This window comes from Centropristis striata, chromosome 19 (assembly GCF_030273125.1).
Source record: "Centropristis striata isolate RG_2023a ecotype Rhode Island chromosome 19, C.striata_1.0, whole genome shotgun sequence".
Lineage (NCBI taxonomy): Eukaryota > Metazoa > Chordata > Actinopteri > Perciformes > Serranidae > Centropristis > Centropristis striata.
In genome coordinates, this window is record NC_081535.1 from 12,069,442 (window position 1) to 12,082,822 (window position 13,381).

The 13,381-nt window shown below is 38.2% G+C and overlaps 1 protein-coding gene across 1 annotated transcript in view; it reads left to right on the plus strand.

Moving 5' to 3' along the window:
• The window catches only part of strbp (spermatid perinuclear RNA binding protein), an 86,544-nt gene extending 76,500 nt beyond the window's left edge, over positions 1-10,044 (plus strand). Inside the window, exon 20 of the mRNA XM_059357588.1 lies at positions 2,817-10,044. Coding sequence (XP_059213571.1) covers positions 2,817-2,911 — 95 coding nt within the window. The 3' untranslated portion in view covers positions 2,912-10,044. The remainder of the gene's footprint in view (positions 1-2,816) is intronic.
• The last annotated feature ends 3,337 nt before the right edge of the window (positions 10,045-13,381 follow it).

Sequence of the window (13,381 nt, forward strand, 5' to 3'; positions counted from 1 at the left end):
ATAGCCTTTGCAATATGACACACACACATTCTCTGTAAAAAGGAAATAATAATGAGTTGTGTGAAGGATGTATAGGAATAAATAAATAATAATGTTGAAAAATGAATAAAGTCTATCTCCTTTAAAAGCTGAACACTGCCTGGTGTATATCTTATTTAAAGGCTCTCAGCTTATAAGAGACTTTCTGCAGAAGCAACCTTGTGTTTGAGTTTGTTTTTTACTTTTTAGAGCAGGTAACATGTGGAAGGACTCACTTTTTCAACCTATACTCAATACTGTGACCTAAACTTACATCAAGCTTTAATATTCCACCCTTGTACGTGCACACAGGTTGAATTTCAATCTTTCCCTGTACTTCAGGGCATCTCGTTGCATCCTTTTGACCCTCAGCTTATAGATATTCAGAGAGAAAGTCAAGAAGACCACAGTTGAATTTAGAAAGCTCTTGTCAGATCCTGCATCTTGCATTCAGCTGCACGATCCTATTACCTTACGTTGATGATTATTTGGCAGATTTCCCACAGCTATCAGAGGTATCACCTACAGTATATATGCAAAGCCTTTGTAGGTTGTCACATAAGCCTCACGTAGCCTTCTGGAGCTCAGAACATTGCTGTAGCTGGATTCAATTACCATAAAATGGCCCAAAATAATAAAGATAATACATGTTCCTTCTACACAGACTACCTGACTTGTTATGTTATCATAGTGATGTTAGCACTGCATGTCGATCATAAACATAAACTGTGGTGCAGCAATAGACCCACATGAATTCAAACCTCACTGCCAGTGTGTTTCATCTTGTTTCATTTTATCAGTATCATTGCTGTATTTGTTCTTTTTCACATTTTTTCTCAACCGTGAAATAAGGATCTGCAGCACCTGAGCCACTGAAATGTGGGCTCCAAACTATCACTCTAGCTCTCTATATCACTCTATAAATATTTATATATTTAAAATGCATATATTTAAGAATGACCTAATATCACAGTTTTAAGGTGAAAAAAGTAATAAAAGATGGAAGTTGGCTGAAAATGGTACAGAACATACTTGTCAAAGGTCAGCACCAGTCAGGACAGAGTTATGCTGTCTTCTCACCTCGTCACGGTCATCCAGCGAGAGATAACCCCCCGATGACGTCTCCATGGTTACAGCTATGAGGCGCAGCCATTGGATGAGAGGACCCAATATCTTATCCAATGGTTGGTTGAGCACCATTGAGTTGTTGTACAAACCTTTGAAATGATTTTTGTCTGACATAACCAAAGATTCAATGCAATCTCACATGACTGAAGATTCATTCTGTGCATATTTTCTGTTATTCTTCTCATTTAATTCATTTTTACTGCACAAAGAGAAAGTATATACATACTTGTACATGTGCAGGTGCATCTCAATGAATTAGAATATCATAGAAAAGTTTATTTATGTAAGTAATTCAATTCAAAAAGTTGAAATAACACATTATATAGATCCATTATACACAGAATGAAACATTTCATGTCTTCGTTTATTGAATTTCTTCTAATTATAATGACTATGGCTTAAATTTAATGAAGACCTAAAATTCAGTGTCTCAAAAAAAATTAATATTACAAAAGACCAATTTTAAAAAGTATGTTTAATATGACAAAATGTTGGCCTCTGAAAAGTATGTCCATCTATATGCACTTAATACTTGGTTGGGGCTATTTGACTTGAACTACTGGAAATTAACTTTTCCATCATATTCTCATGTATTGAGACGCACCTGTATGTAGCATACTCTAAAAGCTGCTTTACCTGATCTCATTTTTGGTCTTTACATCTATGATTTAATATCTGATATTAGGCTTTTCACTGAGCTCTTACTGGATGTTCATGATGGGAATAGCTATAGAATATTAAAGGAATAGTTTAGGGGAAATCTTTGCTTTCTTTCCAAGAGTAGGATGAGAAGATAAGTACACAGCTTTTTTTTTTTTAGAACGTACTTAAAATGAAACCATCTAGTTAGCTAGATTGCCAAACCTTATAAAAGTGAGCACCAGACAGAGAAAATTCCTTTCAGCCTCTTGTATTTGCAATCTCATTTTGTTTGTCAGTTCCCAAAGCTCTTCGTAGACGAGTCGATCAAAAGCTTCCTTCCAGCTCAGTTCCCTGTCCACCACAGCTGTCCAGTGCAATCCCTGCAATCTGCCTGTCAATCTCAGGCTCCTTTTTACCCACACTCATGATCAAGACCCCAGTGGATGGCAGTGGATAGCACCAGGGTGGGAGTTGGTTGCTGTGCCAAGTGAAGAATTTCTAATATTTTATTTGGCACACACACACAGCACAGAATGGATCCCTCCTCCATGGCGGACAACATGCAATAGATGTCACGTGTACAGAATTCACCATAAGAGCAAAAATACAATTTGTATGATAATATTAAGTTATTTCTTAACTCTCACTGAGAAAGCCAATAAGTGCATTTCCAAAAGAATTTAACTATTCCTGTAATTTGATCTACTGGACATTCCCATATAGGCAAGTCTATGTAATGTTGTTAATGCCAGCCAGGTATTATTTTTTGTACTGGAACATTTCCAAGTACTGCTCAAGTACACTTGAAGTAACCTTGTCCTAAAAAAAAAAAAACATTATTGGATTTCTTTGTCCCTTTAGAAATGCCTGTGTCCTTCCGAGGCATTAATTCTTTCAACCTGTACTGTTGTCAAAGAAGTGAAGAAAGTTTCAGTCATAGCAGCCTCACACTGTGTTTCATGTGTCTCTATGTGAATATATACAGTAATAGCTCCTCTTCTCTATCTCTGTTCTTCATCTCTCTGCAGGCGGTCTCTTCATTGACAATCCCTTCTACCAGCCGCGAACCATCGCTCCTTTTATCATTCATCTGGGTCCCCAGGATCTCTTCTCTGACTTCTAGAGGAAGCAGGTTGTTGGATACTTTCTTCACACTTACCTGTCTATATACGCAGGACACCTGTTTTTCTGTCCATCTAAGCGGGCTGCCTTTGTACCCAGGTGACGGACTCACAGATCCAAAACTGTTTCCGTTTGATCAGTCCGCTGGGAAAAACTTTCTGCCCAACAGCAGCGGTAGAAACTATCTCACCTACTGACCGAGAGGCTCATAGCTCCTCTCTCTGTTTTCTCTACTCTACGCCCAGATTTACCTTCAGAGGAAAGAAACTTTACACGAAGCAATACTCAGATTTTACGAGAAACGTTCAGCAGCGACTGTGCGAGGCTGGGCTGAACTTCTTTCTTATAGCAATACACCAGAACTCCTCTCTTCGAGCTTACTTACTTGAGAAGATGTGAATGTCCGATGGAGTTTTACCCAACACAGCATTGCAATAGCTCATTCTGATTGTATATTCATTGTATGTGTGTGTACGTGTGGCTATAACATGACTATATACACATATATGTATGGTGTATGTTTCTATAACGGTGTGTTGACAATAATATTACTATATGATGATGTATTTATGTAAATATTCTATAAAATATAACTATTGTTGGTATAAATTATTTTAGAATTATAAAGTGAAATGTAACTGTAATATCACAGTATAGCTTTCTTCCAATTTTATATACACTGAGCAATTGAAGCTAGTTCTAGGAGATGCAATATTATCTTTGGTATTCCTATTAACCTGTGCTGTTAGAATGATAATGCTTCCTTCTTTCCTTCCTTTCCTCCTCTCTTTCCTTCAAACTTTTCCTCTATCTTTGATGTCTTTCTGAGCCTTTCTGAGCACGCTCTCTGCTGCCCGAGGTTTGTTTACGTGGCCCGGACCGGAGGTGCTCGCTACTACTGAACACACTCATAACCTAATCACACCTGTACACACACACACACACGCACACACTTTTCCTGTCAGAAAGCACATTTTCTATAGTCTCACTGCTGGCAGGGAATACTGTTGTTACAATTACAGTACTGTATGTGTATAGTATGTGTATACACCGATGTACGCCCTCCTCCATGTACCATTTACACGTTAGAGACTCAACCATCAACACTCGTCAGCTCCGTCCCGCTCGCCTTAGGGACCAAAAGCACAGCTCACTCACTCGCATTACTGTTCCTCCTATCTGCAGACACACACATTCACACACACCCTTCCCTCCACCGTCCTCTGGCAATCCTCTACTGTGCGGACGTAATGCTGCTGCTGGTGGCAGATACAGCATTTGTAAAAGATATACTTACACGGAGAGAGACACAGCACAAACTACTGGCTGACTGATTAAAGGTATGGCAATAGTTGGACTTTGAATTGGATTTTTTGGTCCCTGCTTGGGAAAAAGGGCAATTTCAATGGTTAGTGATGTAATAGGTAGGGTTTTTTATTTTTTTGAAAGATGGGGTTGTACCTTTGGCTGCCTTTGACGGTCATTAAAGCCAAAAAAATTGAGCAAAAGAAACCTGTCTGGTGCTGAGGCAAGTAATCTAACATTGGGCGCTGCATTGGGAGAGAAGAAGTTGGACTTTTGGTAGCTAGTTTCAGCCACCAAACACTTTTTGTGATATTCAGTGAATATCTCCTCACAGTCAGCTAGCTGTCTGTTCTATGAATCATACACAGCCCTAGTTCTTTACATGGGAAACCAACAAGGTGGCTCAGAATGAGCCACTCAACACTTTCCATTCATGCTCATGCACAGGACATGGTCGAGGCCACAGACGTATAAAGAGAAAGGTAATGGGAGAGAGAGGAACTTTAAATCTGACTCATGCTATCGTAGAGACAGGAGGGGTGTCGATGAAATGAACTCTGAACATTTCCACCATGACACATACTTGAGGAAGCAAAGTTAGCTTTTGAGATCAAAAAGTGCATCGACTTTTATTTGAAGACAGAAGTCAGGTATTTTTGAAAATCTGAAGCCTTTTCATTGAGTAAGTGTATTTGCTTTTAAAGGCACTTTGCCTTGGCTAGTTTGGAAGCACATTTCTGCCAGGGTGAAGAAAGCAAATCATTATAATGAGAAACTTAATAAAGAAAGTTGTGAGTTAGTATTTCAAATAAAGAATAAGAAACAAAATTATTATTTTGAGAAAGTTTCTCATTATAAGGATACTTTTTATTTCATCATAAGGCTATGCTTTCTTTCCTTTTATATTTTTTATTTAACTGTCAGAAATTGTTTCCACAGGCTTGTTACAAGGTTGTTGAACTGTTGCGGAGAGATTTGGGTAATGGAGGAAATAGAGTTTGTTATAATTTTTAGCCTCAAATACATTTATATTGCTTAGTAGTGTGCAGTCTTAGTGTTGTGGGTTTAACGCTGCTATATTGGCACATATTGCACGTACTATTTACGCAGGTGTTAATTAGACGGAGAGATGAGATGATCCATTAAACTCTGAAGTGCTTTATGCATAACAGCGTGTTCCGTCTAATTTTGGGGTATTGTGGTTGGAACCAAGCAGGTGTCACAACACTGTACCCACTGAGCTAGTAGACAGCATAGTATTCACTCAGCACTGTGTGGGATTTCTGCACATTTCTGTGGTGCCTACATGCTTCTGAAAGCTCTTCATCAGTTATTTGTTTTATTTTTAGCCTTTAATAGAGACAAGGTGTCAGTCAGCAGAGGCACAACAGAGCAGAATGTGCATCAAAAGGCTTTTTATTCTCCTCACGCTTGCCTTGATCTGGGCACCAGTTTGATCTTTTGTGTTTGTGTCTGCTTTGATTTAACAAAAAAACGACACCTGAGAACAAGCCCTTATATATTTTTAACAATAAGCCAAATTAAAGTTAGATTTTGAGCTGACAGTGAGGAGAATTTGGCCGTTTTACCGAAGATGGAATAAAATTGTGCCATCGAGAACTGGAGGATGTCCTGCGATTCCTTCGGAGCAGTGAGGTCAAACACACAGGCCGTTTATATTTGAACAGCAGGTTACTCATCTTGAACAACTGGAGTTACCCACACAGTGTCCTGTGGGGAGAGCAGGGGTCCACTCCGGTGCCCGTGTGGTAGCCACTGTATTCCACAATTTGCTTTGCTATTCCAAGTATGTTCCATCAATTCGCGGAGCACCTCTGGTCGTCTCATCTCATCTGAGAGAGCCACTGCTCTGCCATGACTTTTCATCCTGGTGTGGAATTCAAGTGGAGGTGAATAACTTGGAGCTTTACTGTGTGGAAACAGACCTTCTCTATCGGCTAAGAATTTTTTCCTAATTTCCCCTCTGCCCTCTCTCCGTCTCTCTCTCTGCCCCCGTCCTCTCTGTCCAGATGGCCCACATTAATAAGGCAGACAGTCATACCTCAGTGAGCAACCTTTTCATTTCCCCTTAGACTGAGCAGACACGCAGGAGGAGTCACCCTGACTACTGACCCTGTCCTCTTGGTCTGTTGGCTGGACGACCACGTTCAGAGAAAGGATGGCTGAGAGTGAGAGCTCAGGGAAACACGGCCGGTCTAAAGCTTGGCGCAGGCGGTCTGGTGGGACTGTCGAGCCTTGGGAGTTGTTGTCTTCTACTTAGGCAGAGATGTGTGTGTTAGACTTTACAGTAAAAGGTGAGGAAAGTGCATGAAAGCATAAGAAACTAAGAGTTTAATTAAACGAATGCTGCTCCTTCCACAATCCATATTTAAAATTTTTAAAAAGCTTTATTGAATACATGCAGAAATAGAGTTTCCAGCTGTGTTTCCCACACTGTTACAGATGATAATACCAGCCATACTCCACTATAAAATGTCTCAGAATAGAAAGCTTTGCTGTGATGTGTTTTTTCCTGAAGAAATATGCTCTAGGTAGCCCAGTTTGAAGGCCTAGACAGTTATGTCCATGTGGCTAACTTTTTTTAGAGAGTAATGGTTGTTTGTGCTGGACTCAAATCCCATTGAGTTTTCTGATGGATGTTCTTCCTGCTCCAGTGTTCCCCAGAAATATCTCAAAGAGATCACAGTGAAACAGGAAAACAGGCCATTGTAAACACACCTTCTCCCTGCATCCACACTTTTACAACTACACCTGTAAATCTAAAAAGCACAAAACACACACGAGCAATACACCCACACATTGTTCTCAGGGCCACCTGACACACACATGTATGCAAATAGATAAATACACACACCATGTAGTCATATATGTAAATATTTCAGCCTTCATCGACAATAACAGCCGAGCACATTGAGACAGCGTGACATTCTTTGCTCCGTGGTTTGTATATCACACTTAAGATTGTACTGTATGTAGTGAGAGTCACACAAGTGGTTTGTACTTTAGGATTTGAGCCATGTATAGCTGAGAAAACACATCTCCCCCATTTGTTATCATGGTGCTGTATAACGGGCTGTCCGTAGCACTGTATATAATGGATTTTACTTTTGCTTTTTTCGGAGAAACAGCAGTTATTTGTGAACAACTCAAGCTCTGCTGACTGGAGAAAAGAGGGAGGAAAGAAAACTTCTTTTGGCACCAAATGCAGGAGCTTTGCGCATTTAGATGCTGCAATATGTTCAGTAGTTAAAGGGTTCTGAAAGCTTTCGTTGCCAGGTAACGTCAGCCTTTTTGGACTTTCTCTTTGGAGACTGTCAAGCCCCGTTTCCCTAAGGCACCTCTTCATCCCTCTGCCAGGTCAAAGGTAAAAAAAAAAAAAGGAAAGCGAATGACGCAGAGAGGCTGTTAGGAAACGGTTTCTGGTCTGTTCTGCGCGATGGGATTCATCCAGACACCAAAGACTCTGAAGCCTTTGTTGCACAAATCTGATCATCCCACCAGTCTTAGAAGTAGGAAACCATACGGTTTGTGATCTGATATCCACCGTCTAGACAGTTATGAAATATCTAGTAAAAAGCAAAGAAAGATCTCATCTCCTATGTGTAAATGAAAGAAAACTGTGTCTTGCTCATTCTTGTATTAGAGCAGAGAGTTGGGTTTTAAGTCCGGGAGTCGTGCTAAATTTGTCTGGAAGCTGAAGGGAGAAGAGCAGCAGAATGAGCAGGAAAGTCCATCCGCGACCTGCTCTGAACTCAGAAATAGATCCGGGATCACGTTTCAACTGCTGAGGCAAAGTGAACCAGACTAACTGCTGAACACATCATTTTCTCTGGGGGTGTGTGCATGTGTGTTTTGGGGGATGTGTGTGTTCAACGTGATCTCATAGGAAAGAATATAGATAGCACGCCACTGTGAAGACATTTTGCGGGTCATGTCTACGCATTTTAAGCTTTGCATGTGTCATTTTACACCACATATTCATTCCCAACTCGACACGTACACATGCTTAATTGCTTTTAAAGTTTTAAACAAGCAAATCTCTTGGTTATGTTCTGAAAAAGCTCATGGGGGATTAAATAAATACAGGTGCATCTCAATAAACTAGAATATCATAGAAAAGTTTATTTATGTCAGTAATTCAATTCAAAAAGTGGAAACAACACATTATAAACATCCACTATTATATAGATTACACGCAGAATGAAACATTTCATGTCTGAATTTATTTAATTTCTTCTAATTCTAATAATTATGGCTTGCATTTAATGAAGACCTAAAATTCAGTCTCTCTAAAAAAAATTAATTACAAAAGACTAATTTGAAAAAGTATGTTTAATATGGAAATATTGGCCTTTGAAAAGTATGTCATCTATATGACTCAATACTTGGTTTGGGCTATTTGACTTGAACTACTGGAAAATGACTTTTTCATCATATTGTCATTTATTGAGATGCACCTGTATTTTTCCATAAATTAGATTACATACATAAGCTAAGTAGTCAACATACAGGATACATGCAGCGGTTTCCTGACTGGACGTTATGTTATTTTCTCAATTTTTCATTTCTTTAATGTACTTTTTAAAAAAAATGTCCATCACAGCTTCCCAAAGACCAAGATGATGTCTTTAAATGTCTTGTTTTGTCAGTTCAAAACCCAAAGATATACAGCAAATATTATATAAAACAGTATGAAGGAGGAAAATTACATATTTCATAGGCTAAAATACAGCATTTCCTGCCATTTTGCATGAAAAATGACTTTTAATCAATTATCCAAATAGTTGCAGTTTTTTCTACAACCCATCCCCAATCTCCTCCCTTCGTGGGCTTTATCACTCTTAATGCTACATCACCTGACTTCCAGAGCACTCACTCTGAGCCTCTAAGTAAAATGACACATGTAAAGCAAAGATTGTGACAACAAAACACGCAAAATGACCAAACTGGTGCGTTGTTCATATATTGTCTGGTGAAACCACACTGGTGTGTTTGTCTGGCAAGCACAAAACCCCAAGGGTAATGGGAAGCTATTTCACACCCATATGCACATGCACACGCACACACATACACACAATATTGCAGTCCCATTAAGCATGTTGTTGCATACTCCCTGGTCATGGTCCACTGATTGTTTAAGTCCAATATCCTCCTGATAACCGATCGAAGCATTTTGGATGAGAATGTACACTGTTGTTATAGTAATTGTAGAGTAGAATGTATTTACTCATAGACAGAGTAAACTTGCTTTTTTGTAGAGAAGCATATATACAGAATATATATGGATACATACATATATATACATCTATATATCTTTTGAACTACTTGTGTGTGAGAGTTGTTTTGGGCGCATCCATCCTGTTAGAATTCATATTTCTTTCCCCGTTCTAATTTTTATTTATAATGTTTTGACAAAAGTAGCGTCTTACGAGTGATGAGTGTTTACTTTTTGCTGTAAATATGATTTTTTTATTTTATTTTTGACAAAAAGGGGATTAAAAAGAAAAACTTTTAAGATGCTGCCTATGAAACTATGAAGTGATATCTGTCCACAGAATCTGTTTGATCTATGAAATTATCAAAGTAAAATATTTGTGAAATGTAACGATGACAGGGTGAGAGCTTCACGGGTCGCACTCATTTAACAGAGGCCAATGACAATGAATGAGGGGGTCTTTGAACTCGCTGTATTGATCGTTTTGATTAGTAGCAACATTCACAGCAGTGATGATCTGTGGTTGTCACTGTTTTTGACATAATCTATGCTTGATGAACTGAAAATAAATCTGAGAAAGTGCTGAATCTCTATATGTGGGAATCTTTTTTTTAATGGTCTGTGAAACTGATGAACTGACTGAATGAATGAAGTTGTTGTTGTTGTTTTTTTGGGGGATGGGCATCAACATTCACATTACATTACAGGACATAATAAAAACTATAGAAAAACGGGATAGTGGCAGTAATTATGTAAACAATTCGAAAGAAATAACTGTTTACTGTATTGAATGTTTACTGAGGTAATAAATCAAGTGAGAAGAAGGGTAATTTTATCATTGACATCTATACATTAGCACTTCTTTTTGCAGCCAGTAGAGTTGCCCCCTGCTGGTCATTTGAAAGAATGCAGGTTTAAGGCACTTCCACATTGGCTTCACTTCTCAGACCTGGAGGCACTTCTTTTATACAGTCTGTGTCAAAAACAGACATCTTTCTTTGTATCAAACACTTCTTTGGAGTGTAAAAAAAAAAAAAGAGTCAATTAATAAAAAAAAAAAGGGTACTTTTCATGTTTTCAATAAGACAGAGACGTAACATATCAAAAAATAAAGTATATATCAGAAGAAACAAGCATTAATATGACACTTTGTAAAGTAAAAACTAACAATTTATTGTCGGGCTCCCAGCAAATTATCAAGCTGATTTTGTATAACACATAAAGTCTTCATAATATTTTGGTTTGTTTTCATTCGAGCAAATTATATTACAGTTCCTTCTTACACTGCTCACAGTGTTAGTGCTACATTCTGACACCTAATAGTGATAAGTGTCGCTCTGTCAAACTATAATCACAGAGTCGGGGTTATGAGCGATAATTGGCAAGTTTGTCTTAGAAGAGTTTCAGCTCATACGGGCTGTCAATCATATGAAGAGCAGCCCTGCTGACGGCTGAGTCCGAGTATCCAGTGACATCTCCAGCAGTCAACACCAACAGCACACAGCCACAGCTGCCAATCATCCTGCAAGGCAATGAGTGTTTGTGAGTGTACAAGGGTGTTTTCACAAAATAAAATGAAAAAAAGAAAATGCTTTTGTCTAAGAGAAAGCAACTAGACGGAGAGGGTGAGGATTAAACTCTCCTGCTGACAGTTATCCTGACAAATTAAATCCCGCTCAGCAGATATCAGCGGATTGTCAAATGTGGCACTTCACTTTTTTATTACACCAATTAAGCTTACTTTTTATAGTATATGTATTCATTGAAAGTGACAAAAATGAGGGCAATGTGCATAGAAGTGTCAAATATCTGAATGTAATACTTTGTTTTCATACCAACCTCCACCAGCATGAAACTTGAATACAACAGAGCAACCATAAAGAGTAAAATGTATTATAACAATAGGCAGCTCGCAGTGCTTTGCTTATGATGAGAAGTTAACAGAGGCTGTTTAACAGAAGCAGCAATAATAGATCCCACTTTGATGTTAAAAGTTGGCTGTGTGCCTCTCCTCACTGTCACATCACATTCCCTGATCTCAGAGTTATGTACACACTAATCTGGAAAACCACTCAGAAACATTATACCAGAGGCATCTGTATGCAGGCTCCAGGTTCATACACTGAAGGACAATAAATTACCTCGGACTGCTGACAACTTCTAAGAATGTCCCGCTTTGTATTTCAGATGGTAACAGGAAGCGGTGATATGCTCACAAATCAGATTGATTTGACAGCCGTCTCTCCTGACACACACCAGTGCCTGTTTATGGATAACAACATTGCTGGTGGAGATTTAACAAGACCTATTAACAAAGTAAACTAATATCAGTCTACAGCTGTTGGAGTTTTTAGACGTGATACTTAGGAGGACGAATGCTGCCAAAATTAAAAATAGTTAAATAAATGAATACACATTGAACACAAATGTCCATGTATGCTGCTTATTGAAACACACTGTCAGTCAGAGTGTCCACTGAAAAAAGTCAACAGTACTGACTGACAGTATTATTTTCAGCCTGATCAGCTAAGCGCCTCAGTTCTAGTTTCTCCTGACTGGAGGGAGCCATTTCTGTAGTGAGCCTGGTGGTGTGGGAACAAGGCATGTATAAAAGTTGACCTCGTGATATTTTGGATGACCACCCCTAATCTGCATAATGAAGAAGAATTGCATAAAGAAATTAAACAAGAAAATATACACGCAATAAATAAATAGGGGGAAATGCAAAGGAAGCATAATACATCAACTTCAAGACATAAACAAGTGTAGAAATTATTAAATGTATATAAAATTTGATATATAACTATAATTAACAAAACATAAATTAAAGGAGAAATGTATTACTAAAGCAAATAAATAGGGGTATTGATGCAAAAAAAAAAAGCCAAATTAAAACAGAAATATCAATTCATGTCACTTTTTATCCATTAATTAATTAATTTTGTATTTTATTTTGGCAACTCCTGATTACAACAACAAAAAAATGTGTGGTAATCATATTCAAACACTGCATTTTCACTTTTTCACAAAGAGCACACCATTCTAAAGCTTAATGTTGAGTTTATTACAAATAAGGATTCAGGAAAAGGTATGCAAAACCCCAGAAGTTGAGACTTCAGGTAAACTTTAGACTCCACTGTATCCCCTCTGGTTCTTCTGATTTAAGAGTGATGAAGAGAGGAAAAAAAAACAAGAAAAGGGGTTTGACACACAACAGCTTTTGCTGCTGATGTTTAACATGGTATGATAATTGGCGTTACTGATGTTTTATGAATCTGTAGAAAGTCCATGTGTCATGTTTGTTGTCTTTTAGATACTATTTGTAATACTGTACAGTAAAAGTTTTTTCCTATTACTATACATTAAAACACTCTACAGTACATGTGCATACACAAAACTAACCTGTAACATCACTGGTCATGACCATGTATCACTCCTAACATCCTCTAACTTCCCTGTCCCTTTGCTTTCAACATCATAAAAAATCTGATAATAGTCCACAGATTCACACTAAAAGTCTTTGTTTACGGCTTGAACTAGAATATGTAATCTAAAACCATATCAATGGCGATGTACCACAAAAACATTTTCTTAATATTGTGTAACATTGCCTTTATTTTCTAGGTAGTACACCAAATGGATATCCCCATTTCACCACCTCCACCCACAACTCTACAATGTTATAACGTAATATAAATGTTAGTAACTGTCAAATACCGCTTGTTTTCAAAAGGCCACAGCAAGAAAACGTTTCCCTGTTAAAAGGTTTGCACTGCATAATACATATCCAATGGGCCTTTCAAAATGTTCAACTAATTTCTAAAAAAACACATTCAGCCTGACTGAGCTTTCTCATCAGTTTCTGCCTCATTGACTATTGACACGGACACACGGATAATATGGATGTTTGTTTCTGGCTGCCAGCCTTAG